General features: G+C 50.2%; 2 protein-coding genes across 3 annotated transcripts in view; both read left to right on the top strand.

Annotated features, from left to right (window-relative positions):
- Positions 1-1,644: 1,644 nt before the first annotated feature.
- Positions 1,645-7,517, top strand: LOC132709972 (uncharacterized). The gene is made up of 2 exons (XM_060685107.2): positions 1,645-4,932; positions 5,951-7,517. The coding sequence occupies exon 1, from the start codon at positions 1,965-1,967 to the stop codon at positions 3,783-3,785; it is 1,821 nt and encodes a 606-aa protein (XP_060541090.2). The 5' UTR covers positions 1,645-1,964; the 3' UTR covers positions 3,786-4,932; positions 5,951-7,517.
- Positions 7,518-9,619: 2,102 nt separating this feature from the next.
- KCNN3 (potassium calcium-activated channel subfamily N member 3) overlaps positions 9,620-19,629 on the top strand; it is a 131,318-nt gene continuing 121,308 nt past the window's right edge. The window contains exons 1-2 of one of the 2 annotated variants that reach the window (XM_060685040.2): positions 9,620-10,942; positions 17,989-18,084. In XM_060685040.2, the coding sequence (XP_060541023.2) occupies positions 10,085-10,942; positions 17,989-18,084 (954 nt within the window). In that variant the 5' untranslated portion in view covers positions 9,620-10,084. The remainder of the gene's footprint in view (positions 10,943-17,988; positions 18,085-19,629) is intronic. The other variant, XM_060685039.2, reaches the window with a different exon arrangement.

The following is a 19,629-nucleotide window of genomic DNA, read 5'->3' as shown; positions in this document are numbered from 1 at the left end:
AGGAAGGAAAGAAGGAAGGAAAGAAGGGAAGGAAGGGAAGGAAAGGAAGGAAGGAAAGGAAGGAAGGAGACTAGATAGATAAATAGGTGGATGGAGAGGAAGGAAAGGAAGGAAAGAAAGGAAGGAAGGGAAGGAAAGGAAGGAAGGAAAGGAAGGAAGGAAGGAGACTAGATAGATAAATAGGTGGATGGGGAGGGAGAAAGGGAGGGAGGGAGAAAGGGAGGATGGAAAAGAAGGAAGGAAAGGAAGGAAGGAAGGAAAGGAAGGAATGAAATGAAGGAAGGGAAAGGAAGGAAAGAAAGGAAGGAAGGAATGAAATGAAGGAAGGGAAAGGAAGGAAGGGAAGGAAGGAAGGGAAGGAAGGAAAGGAAGGGAAGGAAGGAAAGGAAGGAAGGAAGGAAAGGACAAAAGGAAGAAAAGGAAGGAAAGGAAGGAATGAAATGAAGGAAGGGAAAGGAAGGAAAGAAAGGAAGGAAGGAATGAAATGAAGGAAGGGAAAGGAAGGAAGGGAAGGAAGGAAGGGAAGGAAGGAAAGGAAGGGAAGGAAGGAAAGGAAGGAAGGAAGGAAAGGACAAAAGGAAGAAAAGGAAGGAAAGGAAGGAAGGAAAGGAAGGAAGGAAGGAAGGAAAAAAGAATAGCAGAATAAAGAGAATAATAGAATTGGAAGGGACCTGGGAGGTCATCTAGTCCAACCCCCTATACAATTTCAGACAAATGGCTGTCCAGCCTCTCTCTCTCTTTTTTTTAAAGCTTCTTACAAAACTCCCAGTGATGGAGAAGGAAGGAAGGAAGGAAGGAAAGGAAAGGAAGGAAAGGAAAGGAAGGAAGGAACGAAGGAACGAAAGGAAGGAAGGAAGGAAGGAAGGAAGGAAGGAAGGAAAAAAGAATAGCAGAATAAAGAGAATAATAGAGTGGGAAGGGTCCTGGGAGGTCATCTAGTCCAACCCCCTGATCTGGCCAGATTTAAAATTGATTTATTGTGCCTTTTTTTAAAAAAAAAGTATCTGGGGTTTTTGGGGTAGATTCTGGATTAATTTGAGCACGACCCCCTTATTAAATAGGTCATTTAATTTAAAACTGATTGTATTTTCTGTTATTGGGGTTTTTTGGGTGGAATGAAAATTGGGGTGTGTGTGTGTGTGTGTGTGTGTGTGATTCAGAAAGGCTTATTCTGCTTTGCCCTGGAGGTGGATGTCCAACCCATTAGATTAAATCCAGATTAAATTCGATCTTCATTCGATCTCAGCTCCGGCAAATCTTAAAATTCCATTTAGAATTCAAGTTCTTTTTAGCTGTAATCTGTAGATATGCCAGTTGCTGGTTGTGTGTGTGTGTGGGGGGGGGGCGTGGATTCAATGCCTTAACTGGGGTGGGGGGGGGCGATCAAAAACACTGGGAGCTCTTGTGGGTAGAATTGGGGTGGTATACTACTCCTTCCCCTGGAAGCTCTCTCCTGCTTCTTTCCAAACTAAACAGGGCAGAAAAGAAAAGTATTGGCTCCCAGCTTCCAGTTTTTGGGGGGCATCGGGGAGGTAGACTGCCACTGGCTAGAGAGGCTCTCTTCGATTCTTCCGAGTGTGCAGAGAGAGAGAGAGAGAACCCGAGGGAAGGAAGGGGTTAACTTCCTGCTCCTTGGGCTGAGTCAATCAAGCCTTTGTAGCCACGCCTCTCCATTGGGTCAACTTCTCCATTTTCCCACTCAAGTCTTCAGCTCAGCAGACGCATTTTCTCCCACTCCCATCTTTCCAATTCCAGAAGGAGATTAAGAAGAAGGGAAAAAAATCCCCCCAATTCTACAGGAGAAGCAAAGCTGAGGGGGTCCCTCTGAACTTCCCGCAGGCCTGCGGACGGGGACTGGAGTCACAGGCCTGGGAGCCTCCAGGGAAGACTCCTTTTTTTGCGGCCATCCAAGCATCTCCAATCCAGAGCCATCCGCCTCTCCGAAGGACCCAAACCCCAGGACAATGGAGCCTTCCGAGGCAGGAGACAACCAGGAGGAAACCGTGAGTGGGGAAGGACCGAATCCACCAGCCCCGAAGCCCCGGGGGCCCAAGAAACGCTCCGTCACCCCCAAAACGGTGAAAACAAGGGCGGCCGCCAGAATCAGGGCACAGGCCCTTCTCGCCTCCAAAAAGGCCCTTAAAGCCAAGGAGGAGGAGAAGGAGGAGGAAGACCAAAAGGCCTTAGGGGGAGAAGAAAGGGAAATGGAGCAAAGCAGGCAAGAGATCCCCCTGGTGGACGAACCTAAACATTCCCAGGCTTCTCAGCCCCACCAGCCGTTACAACCTCTAAAAAAGGAGGTTCGTCCGATGGCTGGCCCGATGCGGTCACCAAATGGCGCCAGGGAGCAGCTTTCTCACCCGCAGCTTCCAATGCTAGAACAGGATGAGTTTTCGGCCCTTCCTTCGGTTTCGACGCAAGGTCTTTGGGAGGAGCCGGCTCCTAAGAGGGCAAAGACTACCCCAGAGGCTACCTTCACTCCTACAGTGGCGGGACTTCGGCCAAAGGAGACGGAGGATCCAGAAATTACCCCAGAAATCAAATTAATCATCTCCAAGGCCATTGCTCAGGGCATCGCCGCAGGCATGCAACGAAACCAGCAGGCAGCCTCTGGAAACGCTCCGCAGAAGGGCCAGCCTCCTGCACCCAATAATCCCAGGGACGTAGCTGCTCCTCCCAGGGCCCTTTCCCCTGCCCCTTCCATGTTCAGCCAAGAATCCCTCTCGGATGATGAGGAACCTCAAGGGTCGATGCTGTCTGGGGACAAAGGAGGGACTATGGATAGCCTCGGCTACACAGGACTCTTCCGTCCTGCCTTGTTTAAGACGCTTCTCCACAGAGCCAAGGCCACGGCTCAGATAGGAGGGGATCCATCCGCATCAGATCCGGCCTCGGGCTTATCTGACCCCAATAGTCTGGTGTTCTCAGAGCGCACCACAGATAACGAGGAGATCCCCACCCCGAAACTGTTCCGGGATGCCGTCTACCGACAATGGGCCCAACCAGGGGCGTATCCAGGCCCGAGCGTGAACGACAAGCGGTTCTACAACGTGGCCCCGAATCTCGCGGCGGCCTTAGAGATGCCGACCATCGACGAGCCCGTGGCGGCCTTAGTCTCCGTCAACATAATAACCAACGACCTGGACGAAGCTTTGACTCCGGAAGACAGGAGAACTGAGGTGAATCTCCGCAAAGCCTATAATGCGTCTGCTTGGGCGGTTAAGGCGGCTACGGCGGCTTCCTTCTTCAACAGAACTTCCTTGCTCTGGCTCAAAGAGATGCAAGCCAAAATCCCCGCCACCGACGTCCAAGCTCACAAGGACCTCAACAACCTGATCATGGCGGCAGAATTCTCTGCCGATGCCACGCTGAACGCGGCCAGATTCGCTTCCAGGTCCCTCGCCTCTTCCGTGACGGCCCGACGGCTGCTGTGGCTCCGTTACTGGCAGGCAACCGTGAGGTCTAAGTGGAAGTTGGCTTCAGCCCCCTTCAAAGGGGAGAACCTATTCGGAGAGATCTTAGAGCCCGTGCTCATAGAGACCCACGACAACAAGAAAGTCCTACGCTCCGTCCCCAGACGCCCCAATCAGCGGTCTCAGAATCCTCCCTTCAGAGCAGCCAACACCGCAAACAACTTCTCACAACCACAGCGATCCTACTACCAGCATCAAAATCGCCAATCCAATAGGCCCGGCAACAGAGGGCAGCAGAACAGGCAGCAGTTCCAGTCCAAAGGGCAATTCGGAGGCGGCGGAAATCATCCCTACAATCGCTCTTCCAGATAACTGCAAATCCAACCCTCCCATTGGTGGCCGGCTAAGCCACTCTTTGCGGCTCAATGGGAGGAAACAACCACAGATTGTCCGCTTAGGCTGCACCCCCGCCCCCCACCGGTCCCATTTTGGGCCTAGCAGGCCTTTCTGCAGCCTCCTGGGACCAAAAACGGGCCGTGGGAAGGCACTGCTCTCCCCCCCCCGGCCCCATTTTGGCCCTAGCAGGCATCCCTGCAGCCTCCTGGGACCAAAAATCGGGCCGCGGTGGAGGCCCACCGCCCCGTGCGCTCCCCTAGCCTGCATGGGCAACCCCTTTGCATGCACCCGTGTCTCCCACATGCTCCCTGCTCCCCCGCATCCTGAAAATCAGCTGGCCGGTGGGAGGTGCGTGTCTCTCTTGATCCCCTCCCAGTATCGGTGGCCAAAATTCTGGGCTTCCTACAGGCCGGGCCAGACAAGGGCCTATCGCCCAATACGATACACAGACAAGTGGCCGCCTTGTTGTCCGTGTTATCCTGCGGGGAGCTGGAGTCCCTCGCACGGCACCCTATTTTGCGCAGCTTCCTCAGAGGGACGACTAACTTAAAGCCTCCGACAGCGCACCAGTATCCCACCTGGGAACTACCTACCAGCAAAGACTTTCTTCTCCCACAGTCTTTCAAGATACTTCACCATTACCGACCTTTATCAGGCTTGGCGAGTGGCCAGGCCGATATCTTTCAGACGCCACAATGCTTGGCAAGAATGCAGGAATGAACTAATTGTCTCCTGCAAACTCCCCCCCCTCCCCTTTCGCTCCTCTTTTATTCCCTCTGGGAGGAGCCATTCACCGTCCACCTGTGGCTTTACTCCTGAGTCGCCCCTTCTTCTTTAGCTGTTCCCTTCGTCTGGAAACTCTGCACACGCGCACACTGGGAACAGGCTCCAGCTGTTTGCCTGCCTCACTGATGTCTGACTCCGAAGGCGTGGGCCACACGAGCCTCCATTGATATGCCAAGCAGCGACGTGGTCCTCTCCTTCGCTGTTTATACGGTATTATAAGATGGATGCCTTCGCTCCCACTGAAGCGGCCTTCAGCAGACAAGACCTCCAGAAGGTGTACGCAGACGCGGGGGATCCGGACCAGACCGCTGCCCATCCTTAGGAGGCTCCAACTTTGGTATGTCCTATTCCTTCGATTCGCTCTTAGCACAAATTCGCTTTTGCTGTTTTGCAAAGCAAAAAGAGAGAAAAAAAAGGGGGGGTCTGAAAATTGGGGGGGCGGGGGTGTGATTCAGAAAGGCTTATTCTGCTTTGCCTTGGAGGTGAGTGTCCAACCCATTAGATTAAATCTAAAAGATTTAAAGAGCCTTGGTAGTACAGTGGTCTAAAGCACCCTGTTATTAAGCTGGTTATTAAGACCAGCTGCCCGCAATTACTGCAGGTTCGAATCTCGCCAAGGCTCAAGGTTGACTCAGCCTTCCATCCTTTCTAAGGTAGGTAAATTGAGGACCCGGATTGTGGGGGCAATAAGCTGACTTTGTATAAATATACAAAAGGATGAAGGCTATTGCTTAGCGCATTGTAAGCCGCCCTGAGTCTCCGGAGAAGGGCGGCATATAAATCAAATTTTTTAAAAAAAATCCAGATTATTATTATTATTATTATATTATTATTATTATTATTATTATTATTATTATTATTATTATTATTATTATTATTATTATTATTATTGATTTGATTTATATGCCGCCCTTCTCCGGAGACTCAGGGCGGCTTACAGTGCGTTAAGCAATAGCCTTCATCCTTTTGTATATTTTTATACAAAGTCAGCTTATTGCCCCCCACAAACTGGGTCCTCCATTTACCTACCTTAGAAAGGATGGAAGGCTGAGTCAACCTTGAGCCTGGTGAGATTTGAACTTGCAGTAATTGCAGGCAGCTGATGTTAATAACAGTGCTTTAGTCTGCTGCGCCACCAGGGCTCTTTTTTAAATTAAATTCGATTAAATTCGAATTTAAATTCGAATTTAAATTCGATCTCAACTCCAGCAAATCTAAATTTAATTTAGAATGTGTCTCCTTGTGTGTATGTGTCCGTTTGCGAAAGCCACCAGGGTTTTCAATTTGACTCGAAGAATCTGACGTTAAATCTCTTCTTTTTTTCCCCCCCTCCCATCTCTTTCTCCGCTTCCCAGGAATTGACGACGTGGAATCCGAGTGCGGGTTAGACCGAGGCATCCCCTACGATTGGTTGGTCACCAACGACGGAGACCAGCTGTCCTTGGATGCCCAGCTGGAGAAGCTGCGCCAGTTTATCCAGACCAAACTTTAGGAACAGTTGGGTTTCCCCGTCTCTCTCTCTCTCTTTCTTTCTCTCCCTCCCCCTGTAGCTCTTTTGGGGAGGGGGCTCTTGGCTGAAGAACCAAAGAGGGGTGAAGATGTTAGAGGAGGAGATCCTTCCCCAAAAAAGGAGACCCCAGGCAAGGAACCATCACATTAAACTTTGCTGTACAGCTCCCTTCCTGGAATGGAGACTCCATTCCAGAAATTGCCATAATCCAGTGCCGGTTTTTCTTCTCTCTGTCTCTGTCTCACTATCTTTCTTCCTCCATCGCAATAGGGCCGCCTGTTTTTACCACCCTGCAAGTATCTTGAGAGGAAGATTAAATTTCCACCTTTTGATAGGTCTCGATTCCTTCCCCCCCCCCACCCCATTGGTGGAAGGGATTAACGGGGGTCCCTCTTGTTCTTCGCATCCAATCGTCATTTGAGATGGGGACAGTACCGCTTCCCGCCACCAGGGGGCAGAGCAAGCTCAGCTTTTTCACCCTAGCTTCTGCCGCTTTCCAAAGCAGGAAAAAAATAATAATACTCTGATGTTTGTCCTTCCATTTAATTTCATGCAAGTTTTTTTTTTTTTCTCCTGATTTGATTCTTGGGGAAAATCCCATTTTTTCCCCCCCCCCCCGCTAGAGATCTTCCCCCCCCCCCGGGAATGGAAATATTCCCACTGCTACGGTCCTCTGCGGTTAGGAATCCCACCGGTTCCCCCAACAGGTGGGGAAGAAGCCACCTTCTCGTGCCTTATTCTCGAAAAGCTCTCCCGTCTGTCGCTCTGGTTTTCCTCCTCCTTTTCTTTCTTTCCTTCCTTCGTTCCTCCCCAAATTTCCCCCTTGGCCAGGTGCAGAATGCGGCAAAATGCTCCTCTGCCGTGGGGGGCGGGGGGAAGGATTTCGTTCCCGAAAACGTGAAGGGAGACCCCCCAAAATTGCATAGGGATGAGAAGCGTTTGAAAGAAGTCTTCAAAAATTTTGCTTTTTGCAGCCCCCACCCCCTCCCCTCCCCGAGTTTAATCTCCGCTTCATTCCCCTCCGGTGCCGGGTTTTTAATCAACTTCCGTTGCGGCGCAAGAGCCCTGGAGGGATTAAAATAAGTTGGCCACTAAACAGATCGGCTCCCGGGAAGGTCGGAAGGTGGACAAACTGAATTTGCAAAAGGGGAGCAGTTTTGCAAGGCTGCTGCATTGGGGGGAAGGCGAGGGAACTTGGGGAGGGGGCTCTTTTCAGCCCTCCCCCCCCATTCTGAATGGGAAATATCCTCCCAGCTGTTTGCAAGACCCTCCCCAATTTTTTTCCTCTGTTGCTGTGTATACCCGTATTAATTGCTAATATTAATGACAATGCCCGTCTTTTTTCTCTCTCTAGTCCTATCGGGTATTGAGGGGGTGGGGAAATGTTCCAATAAAGCCCATTGATTGATTGATGAAGCCCCCGCCTCTCTTTTTTATTGCCTCTTCTGGCGTCCAATCCGATTGATTTCGTGCAAGCAGGTAAAGGAAGGTGGAAACTAAGGTTGTGTGAAGGCGTTTGCTAGCTACGGATCTTATCCGCCAAACGAGGGGGGAGCAATTAAGAGGAGGGGGGGTTTCTCTCTATCTTCTGGAAACACCCCCCCCCCTCTTTTGGCCTTGGCTGCCTTCAAAGAAATCCTTGTGATCAGCAAAGTGATAAATACAGGTCCTCGAGTTACGACGGTTCGTTTAGTGACCAAAATCGCAACGGCGCTGAAAAAAAAGGGGACTTTGGACCGTTTTTCACACTTAACGACCTTCGTAGCATTCCCCCCACCATCGCGGGATCAAAATTCAAGAGGCTTGGCCCTCATTTCGTACTTATGACCGTCGCTGTGTTACGTCATCCCCCTTTTGCGACCTTCGGACAAGCGAAGCCAGTGGGGGAGGAGCCGGATTCCCTTAAGAAGCAGGTTACTCGCCTCCACTGCCGTGATTTCACTTAGCGATGGTGGCAAGAAAGGACGTAGAGTGGGACAGGACATTCCCTTCGCAAGCGTCTCGCTTGACAACGTACTGTGGGGATGTTGTTAAGGTTGGGTCAGGCAATGTTAAGAAATGGAGCTCAGGGAGGCCCAAGGAACCCCACAGTCTTCCTCCTCCTCTTCCTCCACAAACCCCACTCCCTTTCTAGCACTGATGATGTTACCTATTTGGCTTATGAAACGTCTGCAAGGAAACCCACCAAACTCAGAGAGCACCAAGGATCCCTCATGTCAACCCTGAGCTGCAAATATCCTATTTCAATTGGTCCATGGAGGAGAAAGTCTCTGTGTGTGTCCCCTTGGTGCTCTCTGTGGTTTTCTTGAAGACGTCTCATGACCCAACTAAGTAACATCATCAGGGCTGGAAGGTAAGGAGGTTTGCAGAGTGCAGGAGGAAGGGAGGAGAAAGTGTGTGTGTTTGATGCTTTCTAAGCCTAGAGGTCTTTTTGGCCTACGTCTTATTACCCAACTAGCTAACATCATCAGTGTTGGAAGGGAATGAGGTGAGAGGAAAAGGAGGAGGAGGAGGGTGGGGACCTTGGTGCTCTCTGTGGTTTTCTGGCTGACGTCTCATGACCGAACTAGGTAACATCATCAGTGCTAGGAACAGCACTTAAATTTTTACGGCTTTGATGACATTAAGGGGAGCCGTCAGTCAATCTGCACTTTTGTTCGGGGTCCTTAAGTCCTTCCTGATTGGTTCCCATGTCCCCCAACCTCAGGCTAAATGATAGAAATGCCAGCCAGCCCACACTGCCCTCTTCAAAGAGACTCCATTCCAAAACTCCTTCCTCCTGGGGGCAATTAACTCAGCCTCTTCGGGCCCCTGCAGGCTGAGGCTTCTTTGGGGACCCCCCCTTTTTTTTTGGGTAGTCCCTCAAATAGCCCCAGCAGACCCAGAGTGGCCATTCAACAGGCAGCTGTGCAACAGGTGCAACTCAGGGCGCTTTTGAGGATTTCGGGCGGAGACAGAAGCATCCACCTGGAAGTAAAGGGATTTTTTTTTAAAAAAATCGCTATTATTTTAAAACGGGGGTTTCCCTGCTCTCTCCCCCCCCCACCCACCAGAACCTCCCCTGGCCCTAAGTAAGGGGATCCTCCCAGCTGGAGGCTGATGGGAGTTGGAGTCCTCAGCTGATGGATAGGAGGGGAGGGTTTTTAAAAATAAGGGTTAGCCCCCCCAGCTGGGCGAGATAGCTCTCTCCAGATGTTAGGGCGTCTGCTTTCCAGATATAACGAGGATGGATTGGGAGGGAGGGAGGGAGGGAAGGAGGGAGGGGGGCAAGGGCTCCCCCTCCCCCCCAGCTTCAAGAGACATCCAACCGGGAAAGCCTTCTCCAAACCCAGCTAAGCGGCATCACCTGTTGTTTCGCCCACCTGCAGCCCAGCCACTCCACGGCTCCCGCTCTCGCGTGGGGCTGGGCGGGGGCGGGAGGCGGAGCCTTTCTCCAGCCGAATGAATGAAGGAGACCCCCCCCCTTGGGTGGGTAGGTGGGTGAGGGGCGCAAAGAGAGAGAGAGAAAGCAAGCAGCCTGCGAATCCCGTGGTACTGGAGGAGAGCGCACAGGCGCATTCCTAGCGGGCGCATTTGGGGAGGGGGGCTCTTCCTCTACAACCCCCCCCAGCGGGGAGGGGAAAGAAGGGAGGGAGGGAGGGGCTGTGATGTCACCCCCCACCCTCCTCCCCCCACTCACCCCCGAGCCAGCCAATGAGCGCGCTCCCCAAGGCAAAAAAAGGGGGGCTTGGCCACCGGGCGCGTTCGCGAGCGTGCCAGCCAACCTTTGCCAGTCGCGCCCGCTGGCAGCTCGGCTGCAGCCGCCGCCGCCGCCGCCGCTGCCACCCGCCCCAGCTCCCAGCCCAGGCGGGGGCAAGCCGTTGGCTTGGATGCCCCTACGCTGGGGCGGGCAGCGCGCTGAGCCGGGGCAGGGACAGTGGCAAGGGCCGGGCAGAGGAGGAGGAAGAGGAGGAAGAAGAAGAGGAGGAGGAGGAGGAGGATGGAGCCCCCCGCGCCCTTCCTCGACTCGGGAGGGGGCGAGCCGGCCGCGCCCGTCGTGCCCCCCAGCCTGGCACCCATCCCGGCTCCCGTGCTTCCCGTGGCACCCATGCCACCGATGCCACCGATGCCACCGGCCTCCGGGGGTCCCTTACGGGCTCCCCCGGCCCTGGCCGCCCTCCGCCCGGCTTCTCGCCACGGCAGCCAGCCCAACGTCAGCGGAGAGCCCGGTTGGGCGGCTCCGGGCCACTCGCCCAGCTCCAGCGGAGGAGGAGGAGGAGGAGGAGGAGGACCGGCGGCGGCCAAGCACCGTCAAGCCAGCCCCTTGGCACACCGGCGAGACAGCAACCCCTTCACCGAGATCGCCATGAGCTCTTGCAAGTACAGCGGCGGCGTGATGAAGCCCCTCAGCCGGCTCAGCGCTTCCCGTCGGAACCTGCTCGACGCTACCGGTTCGGCTCCCGGTCCCGGTTCAGGTCCGGAGCCTGGAGAGGCTCAACCGTTGCAGCTCTTGGCATCCGGGCCGCCCCCGCCGGAGATCGTCATCTCCCGGGAAGACAACCACTCTCCGGCTGGGCTCTTGCACCCCAACACCGGCGGGGGTCCCGGCCACAAGCCCCCTTCCTCTTCCTCCTCCGGCTCGGCTTCGGCCGCCTCCGCCGGGGTCCCCGGGACCGGCCCGCCCTTCCCCACCAAGACGCCCAAGCGTAAAACCCAGAACATCGGTTACCGGCTGGGCCACCGGCGCGCCCTCTTCGAGAAGCGCAAACGGCTCAGCGACTACGCGCTCATCTTCGGCATGTTTGGCATTGTGGTCATGGTCATCGAGACGGAGCTCTCCTGGGGCTTGTACTCCAAGGTAGTGGGGAGGGGGGGGGAGGGCAGGAGGGGGAGAGAGAGGGGCGGTGGGCTCGCCAAAGAGCGACCCCGGAGCGCGCCAGGCTTGGATAAGGTGGGGTTGGTTGGTTCTTTGGAAAAAGAGACTTGAACCTTGGTGTGTTTGGTGGTCCTCTTCCCGAGATCTCTTTCCGAAGGTAAGAAGGGGGGGGGGTAGCTGGAGAGTGGGGGGGGGGTCGCAGACACTTGGTGGGGTTTCCCCAAAGCGCACCCGGCTTGGATAAGGGGAACTGGCTGATTGGGGAAGGGACTTGAACCTCGGTGGGTTTGGCCCTCCTCTTCCTCCGACTTCTTTCTGAAGTTGAGAGTGGGGGGGGGTCGCAGACACTTGGTGGGGTTTCCCCAAAGAGCACCCAGCTTGGATAAGGGGAATTGGCTGATTGGGGAAGGGAACTTCAACCTCGGTGGGTTTGGGCCCCCCCCTTCCTCCTCTTCCCCAGACCTCTTTCCGAAGGTGAGGGGGGGTTTGCTGGGGAGGGGGGTTTGCAGACACTAGGTGGGGTTTCCCCAGAGAGCACCCTGCTTGGAAAAGGGGGGCTGGCTGATTGGGGAAGGGAACTTCAACCTCGCTGGGTTTGGGCCCCCCTCTTCCTCCAACTTCTTTCTGAAGTTGAGAGGGGGGGTGTCGCAGACACTTGGTGGGGTTTCCCCAGAGGGCACCCCTGCTTGGATAAGGGGCTGGCTGCTTGGAGAAGGGACTTGAACCTCGGTGAGTTTGGCCCCCCTCTTCCTCCTCTTCCCCAGACCTTTTTCCAAAGGTGAGAGGGGGGGGCTTGCTGGGGAGGGGGGGGTCGAAGACACTTGGTGGGGTTTCCCCAAAGAGCTCCCAGCTTGGAAAAGGGGAACTGGCTGATTGGGGAAGGGAACTTCAACCCCAGTGGGTTTAGCCCCCCACCCTCTTCCTCCTCTTCCCCAGACTTCTTTCCAAAGTTGAGAGGGGGTGGGGGTTGCTGGGAGGGGGTTAACCAGTGAGGGGGGGGGCTCCCCAAAGCATACCCCTATCCTAAATACCTGTTGCAGGTATTTAAGAGATGGGTCTGGCTGCTTGGGGAAAAGGCCTCAATTCTTGGAGTCCAACTCTTTTTCCTCTTCCCCCTCCCCCACCTCTTTTCTGAAGTTGGATGGGGAGGGGGGAGAGCCAAGAGTCACCCCTCCCTTTGCTCCCCTCTCAAAGGAAGGAGACAGGCAAGGGAAGGAAGGAAGGAGAGAAGGAAGGCAGGAAGGAAAGAAGGAAGGTAAGGAGGAAGGAAGGAAAGAAGGAAGGAAAGAAAGGAAGAAGGAAGGAAGGAAAGGAGGAAGGAAGGAAAGGAGGAAGGAAGGAAGGAAGGAAGGAAGGAGAGAAGGAAGGCATGAAGTAAAGAAGGAAGGTAAGGAGGAAGGAAGGAAAGGAAGGAAGAAGGAAGGAAAAAAGGAAAGGAGGGAGGAAGGAAGGAAGGAAGGAATCCATCTGGATTGATAGCGAACGATTGGCCAGTCTGTGTCCAGGAGTCAAAACGAATGCAAAGGCATGGAAATTAATCAAATAATATTTTCCCCACCTGCAGTTAAATAATGTTTTCTAACAGTTTAATCCAGTGTTTTTCTCAACCGCCGCAACTTTTAAGCTGCGTGGACTTCAACTCCCAGAATTCCCTGGCCGAATTCCCTGAACCATTGGGCTGACAATTTAAAATGCCACCTGATCTAAATTTTCTTCCTTGTCATTTTAACTCGCTATTTTTTTATTTTTTTATTTTTTGCTCCTGCCAACTGAGACAAGGGAGACGACTAGCCTATGATTTCTTATTTAGGATCCACCCTTTAGAGATTCAAAGACAGCATTGGTATCTGTGGGTTGGTCTGGATGACCTCTAAGGTTCCAGGAAGACGGAGCGAATTCTTGATAAGGAAGGCAGAAGATGGTATCTTTCTAAATTAGCTCTTTCTGGTGTTTTTGGTTTTTTTTTAAATAATTTTTCAGAATATCAGTCTTATCAGAGATTCATCTCACCGAGATAGGCCAGATTAATAGAATAACAGCATTGGAAGGGACCTTGGAGGTCTTCTAGTCCAACCCCGTGCCCCAGTTGGAAACCCTGTACCACTTCAGACAAATGGCTGCCCAATCTCTTCTTAAAAACCTCCAGTGATGGAACATCCACAACTTCTGGTGGCAAGTAGTTCCACTGATTAATTGTTCTTACTGTCAAGAAATTTCTCCTTAATTCCAGGTTGCTTCTCTTCTCGATTAGTTTCCATCCGTTGCTTTGTGTCTTTTCTTCTGATGCTTTGGTAAAATAAATTGAACCCCCTCTTCTTTGGGGCAACTCCTCAAATATTGGAAGGCTGCCACCCCTTAGTCCTCCTTTTCATTCAACTCGACATCCCCAGTTCTTTGTATGTTTTATCCTCCAATCCCCTAATCCTCTTTCTTGCTCTTCTCTGCACTCTTTCTAGAGTCTCCACATCTTTTTTTTTTCTTTTTTTTAAAAATATCGTGGCGACTAAGGAATTGGCACTCAAGACCTGCCCAATCTCTGCCTCCTTTCTGCCCGCATTTCTCCGCTTTCCCCCCCCCCGAGCCAAATCTCGCCCACCAGTTACGTCTGGGCAAGGCTGATGAATTTCTAACTTATTTATTTATCGACTGCCCATCTCTTGAGCGGTTAAACGAAGAATAATTCATCGCGCCTGGCACGGAAGATGGGAAAGCCGAAGGTTTCCGGCCTCCCATTCCATTTTGTAATGCAATCTCTCAATGATGGTTTATTCACCTAGCCACCATTCAACGGAGGGCAGTGCCAACAGACTTTGGGTGGGCTAAAGGGGTTTTGGGTGGATAAGGATGCCCCTCGATTTTTTTTTCTCTCTAAAGCAGCTGGAATAAGGAGAAAATTTTTCTGGGCTTGAGGGCGAATTATTAAATTAATCTCTAAAACAGCCTTTCTCAACTTTGGCAGCTTTAAGAGGGATGGATTTTAACTCCCAGAATCCCCCAGCCAGCATGCTTTAAGAGGGGTGGGCTTCCACTCCCAGAATCCCCCAGCCAGCATGCTTTAAGAGGGGTGGGCTTCCACTCCCAGAATCCCCCAGCCAGCATGCTTTAAGAGGGATGGACTCCAACTCCCAGAATCCCCCAGCCAGCATGCTTTAAGAGGGGTGGGCTTCCACTCCCAGAATCCCCCAGCCAGCATGCTTTAAAAGGGGTGGGCTTCCACTCCCAGAATCCCCCAGCCAGCATGCTTTAAGAGGGGTGGGCTTCCACTCCCAGAATCCCCCAGCCAGCCTGCTTTAAGAGGGGTGGACTTCAACTCCCAGAATCCCCCAGCCAGCCTGCTTTAAGAGGGATGGACTCCCACTCCCAGAATCCCCCAGCCAGCAGGCTTTAAGAGGGGTGGGCTTCCACTCCCAGAATCCCCCAGCCGGCATGCTTTAAGAGGGATGGACTTCAACTCCCAGAATCCCCCAGCCAGCATGCTTTAAGAGGGGTGGGCTTCCATTCCCATTATTCCCCAGTCAGTGTGTTTGGAGATGGGTGGACTTCCACTCCCAGAATCCCCCAGCCAGCATGCTTTAAGAGGGGTGGACTTCAACTCCCAGAATCCCCCAGCCAGCCTGCTTTAAGAGGGATGGACTCCCACTCCCAGAATCCCCCAGCCAGCAGGCTTTAAGAGGGGTGGGCTTCCACTCCCAGAATCCCCCAGCCGGCATGCTTTAAGAGGGATGGACTTCAACTCCCAGAATCCCCCAGCCAGCATGCTTTAAGAGGGGTGGGCTTCCACTCCCAGAATCCCCCAGCCAGCATGCTTTAAGAGGGGTGGGCTTTCACTCCCATTATTCCCCAGTCAGTGTGTTTGGAGATGGGTGGACTCCAACTCCCAGAATCCCCCAGCTGGCATGCTTTAAGAGGGGTGGATTTTAACTCCCAGAATTCCCCAGCCGGCAAGCTTTAAGAGAGGTGGGCTTCCACTCCCAGAATCCCCCAGCCAGCCTGCTTTAAGAGGGGTGGGCTTCCTGCTTTTATGATTTGGAAAAAAGAAAAAGAGAAAAAAAAGTAAACACCCAAACTATTAATAATCTTGAATTATACCCAGCTCCCTCCCCTCCATCTCCTTTTCCTACTCTTGTGGGTCAGCTCTATTGTGTTAAAACAACACACACACACACACACAAGGTTGGCTTGGCAGGAATCCCCTCGCGTGGGTGGCGAAGAGGAGATCGGAGTTGTAACAGCTGAGCCCAGGGCGGGCAAGAATTCCCTTCCTGTAGGGCGGGCAGCGATGGCACGGGGCCAGCCCGGCTGCAGCCATTTCTGGCTCTGCGCCTAATCGATTTGGAAGAGTCCTGGCCGAAGCTGGTTTCTTCCCAAGGCTGCTTTTTAGCAAAATCAACGGCCAGTATCGATCCTAGATTCCCAAAGCGGAAGGAAGTGGGTTTGTTAGTTGACATCCCATCTAAGGAACATGGTTCGTGCAATCGTGCCTCGAAGGGATCTTAGTCTTTCCCCGGTGCTTGGAAACCGAGAGATCAACACTCGGCCGGCATCCGGTGAAAAAAAAGGACCTCTAAACCGGGTTTTCCGTCGATCGTGGTTTGTTGGGTCAGCTCCGCGATGGGCTTTGCGCCTGAGCCGTTGATCGTGATTTGCAAGGCACAGAAGGTAGGTTGGCCTCTTGCCAACGCAACCCCATGAAAACGATGCCCTGTTCCTCAATCACTCAACAGCCCGACACTCCAAGCCAGGTTTTTCATCGATGATGGTTTGTGGAGTTATCTCTACGAAGGGCTCTTTTGGAGCCTTGCGCTGAGTTGCTGATTATGATTTGTGATGCACTGCAGATGGATTGGCCTCTTGCCAACGCAGCCCATGAAAACGATGCCCTGTTCCTCAATCACTCAACAGCCCGATACTACAAACCAGGTTTTTCATCGATGATGGTTTGTGGAGTTATCTCTACGATGGGCTCTTTTGGGGCCTTGCGCTGAGCCGTTGATCGTGGTTTGCAAGGCACAGAAAATAGGTTGGCCTCTCGACAATTCAGCCCACCCAAAATAAAGACCCCCCACTGCTCACCTCAGCAGCTTACTTTGGGGCTGGACTAAATGACCTCTGAGGTCCCTGTCTCAGAGACACGGGAGATGAGGAATTGGGGAAAGACCGACACTGCAACCGTCATAACTACAAGTCCATTGCCAGGCGTCTGAATGTGGATCATGTGATAATGGGGCTGTTTCGAAAGGTTGTTTGTATCTGTGAAAATCGGTCCTTTTTTTTCAGGGCCGTCGTAACTCCGAACGGTGGCTCAATGAATTCTTGTAAGTCGCGGACGGTCTGTATTGGTCGGTCATTAAATGAATGGCCAGAAGTCAAGGACTAGCTGTATTGATCAGTGTTGGGTTTCACTTATCTTTGCTACCGGTTCGCTCGCGCGCTTCGCTCTCTCTCGCGTGCCATTTCTGTGCATGTGCAGAGTGTATTTGATGACGCCCGGGTGTGTGGGCGGAGCCTCCCGCCGACCCCTCCCCCGACCCAGGTTACCCAGAGAGAAAACCTTAAAATTATTTATAAGATTTATTTTAAAATTATTTATTTTATTATTATTATTATGTTGTTGTTGTTGTTGTTGTTCTTCTTCTTCTTCTTCTTCTTCTTATTATTATTATTATTATTATTATTATTATTATTTTATAATATAATTATCATTTTTTAAAAATAATATAATAAAATATAAAAAATTATAATTAAAAAATATTTATTTATTTAAACATAAAAAATATTTATTAAAAATTATTTATAAAATTATAATAAAACATTAAAAAAAAACAACCTGGGGATACTTCATAAAAATGGATTTTGTCTGCGTGGGATGCTAAAATTAGAAAGATTTATATCTTTATTCTTCTGGAAAAATAGGAAACAACTCTCCGGAGGGATATTTTTCTTCTGTTTTTTTTTTTGTTTTGTTTTTCCCCAGCCCAGAAAAATCAATGGGGAAAAAAAAGAAAAATTACCTCAGACTTATTCTTCGACTTCCTAGGGGAGACATCTTGATTCTGATTTTTTTTATTCTTTTGTTTTGCTAAAGGTTAGCGGGCTTCCATGGTTTTGATTTTTTTTTCCAGAACAATTTAGCGTCTTTCTGGAAGCTTCCGCCGTCAATAGTTCCAGCGGAAAAATAACACCGGCAGTCCTCGTCTTACAACCGCAATTGAACCCATTTCCATTGCTAAGCAATACAGTTTTAAATGAGCGTCGCCCCCATTTTACAGCCTTGCGAGTCGCTGGAGTTGAAAATTCAGGCGCTAGCCCCCACAGACTCATATTTACGACGGGGGTCATGCCATCCCCTTTACGACCTTCCGGCAAGCAAAGCCAACAGGGGAAAGCCGGATTCGCTTCACAGCCATGTTCCTTAACTTAACAACTGCAGCGATTCACTTAACAACTTAAGAAAGGTCTTAAAACGGAGCAAAACTCCCCGAACAAATGTCTCGCTTAGCAACAGAAATGTTGGGCTGGATCACGGTCGTAAATCCAGGACTGCCTTTATCGGAGACACAAAGAAGGTTGGGTATTCCGGATTTTTGTTCTATTTAGTGCTCAGTTGCGGTCGTAAGTCCAGGACTACCTGAATCAGAGACGTTGAGACATTGATTATTCTAGAAACTTTGGACTCGATTTTAGTTATAAGTTGAGGACAATCTGTATTATTTTAACAAGTTGGACTGCTGGGGGGAACGACAATCAAATCCATCCCAAATCTTATTTTTGAGGGAATGAACAAAAATATATATGTAATTTTAATTTAATTTAATTTAATTTAATTTTAATTTTTTAATTTAATTTAATAATTTAATTTATTTTAATTTTAATTTTAATTTTAATTTTAATTTTAATTTTAATTTTAATTTTAATTTTAATTTTAATTTTAATTTTAAATTTATATGTAATTTTGCCTGCTTGGTACGAGAAAAAGGAGGGAATGGTACTATTCCCAACTTAATTTGTTATATTTCTTTTCTTCGCAGGGTTCCATGTTCTCCCTGGCCCTGAAGTGCCTCATCAGCCTCTCTACTGCCATTTTATTGGGGCTGATCATTGCGTATCACACCCGGGAAGTCCAGGTATTTCAAAGAGAGATTCCACATAAATGTGATTTTTCAATGGCTTTTTATTTCTTTTTAAAGTTTCAGGAGGGCTGGCTGAAGTCTCGTTTTGTTTTGTCTTTTTTTTTAAATTTGAGATTGTACGGAGATCGTAGGTCTTAACTTGGGAGATTTTTTTTTTTGTTTTTAAGCGTTATATTCCTGTAGGATCCCTAAGGGGTCATCGAGACGGGCTCAGGTTGAGTGATTGGCCTGTTTTTGGCTAATGGTTTTATTATTGTTGTTGTTGTTATTATCTCTTTTATTCATTAAACATGAAACTCAGTCAACTGAACATTTAAAAATGTATCATAAATACCATTGACTGATGCTAATGGTTGATACGGGTTGGTGCCAGCGTCCTAGGGATTAACCAAGGACCTTCTTAAAATATACGATGATGATGATGATGATTATTATTATTATTATCATCTCTTTTATTCATTAAACATGAAACTCAGTCAATTAAACATTCAAAAATGCATCACAAATACCATTGACTGGTGCTAATGTTTGATACGGGTTGGTGCCAGCGTCCTAGGGATTAACCAAGGACCTTCTTAAAATATATGATATTATTATTATCTCCTTTATTCATTAAACCTGAAACTCAGCCAACTGAGCATTTAAAAATGTGTCACAAATACCATTGACTGGGGCTGATGGTTGATATGTGTTGCTGCCAACATCCTAGGAATCAACCAAGGAACTTCTTAAGATGTACGATGCTCCAAGTAGCGCAGTTTTTTGCAGTTCCACTGGTGTTATTTTATTATTATTATTATTGCAAAGCCACACTTTCTGACCCAGCTTTTATTGGGTTTCGACGCTGTTATGAATCAGCAGACACCCGAGATATTTAAAAATAAAGAGAATTATCCAGCTGGAAGGAGAGAGGGATAGACAGTCAGGCAGACAGACGCTGATCAATATATAATAGAGACGATAGATAATAAGTTTAGAGCAGTGTGTTCTTAAACCCTGACAGCTGTCAGATGTATAGATTTCAACCGGGAAGAATTCCCCAGGCAGCCTTGGTCATAAGATGAGGACTAAGTATAGAAGAGAACAGTGTCTCCCCGGTGGCTGGGGGGGTTCTGGGAGCTGCTCCACGCATCTACAAGCTGTCAAGATTTCGAGAGATATCAGAGAGAGAGAGAGAGAGAAAGAGATGGATGGATGCTGAGAGCTGATAGAAAAGGGATTTTTAGAGAGAGGGAGTTGATGGATGGGTAAATGGATGTTTGGATAGATAGGCAGACAGGCAGACACAGGGGAGGGAGAGCAGAGAGGGAGGGAAGGAGAGAAGGAAAGAAAGAGGGAAGGCAGGAAGGGAATGGCTAGATAAACAAGGGAAGGGAGGGAGGGAGGGAGGGAGGGAGGGAGGAAGGAAGGAAGGAAGGAAGGAAGGAAGGAAGGAAGGAAGGAAGGAAGGAAGGAAGGAAGGAAATACCTAGATAAACAGACCAGGGAGGGAGGGAAGGAAATAGATAGCTAGATAAACAAAAGAAAGGGAAGGAAAGG

Source organism: Pantherophis guttatus, chromosome 18, assembly GCF_059756535.1.
Source record: "Pantherophis guttatus breed Tessera chromosome 18, ASM5975653v1, whole genome shotgun sequence".
NCBI classification, from domain to species: domain Eukaryota; kingdom Metazoa; phylum Chordata; class Lepidosauria; order Squamata; family Colubridae; genus Pantherophis; species Pantherophis guttatus.
Note: the sequence above shows the minus strand (reverse complement) of the source record. Positions and strands in the feature narration are given on the sequence as shown.

Bases quoted from the DNA above. Each gene is read 5' to 3' on its own strand.
- LOC132709972 (XM_060685107.2), top strand. From the start codon at position 1,965: ATGGAGCCTTCCGAGGCAGGAGACAACCAGGAGGAAACCGTGAGTGGG.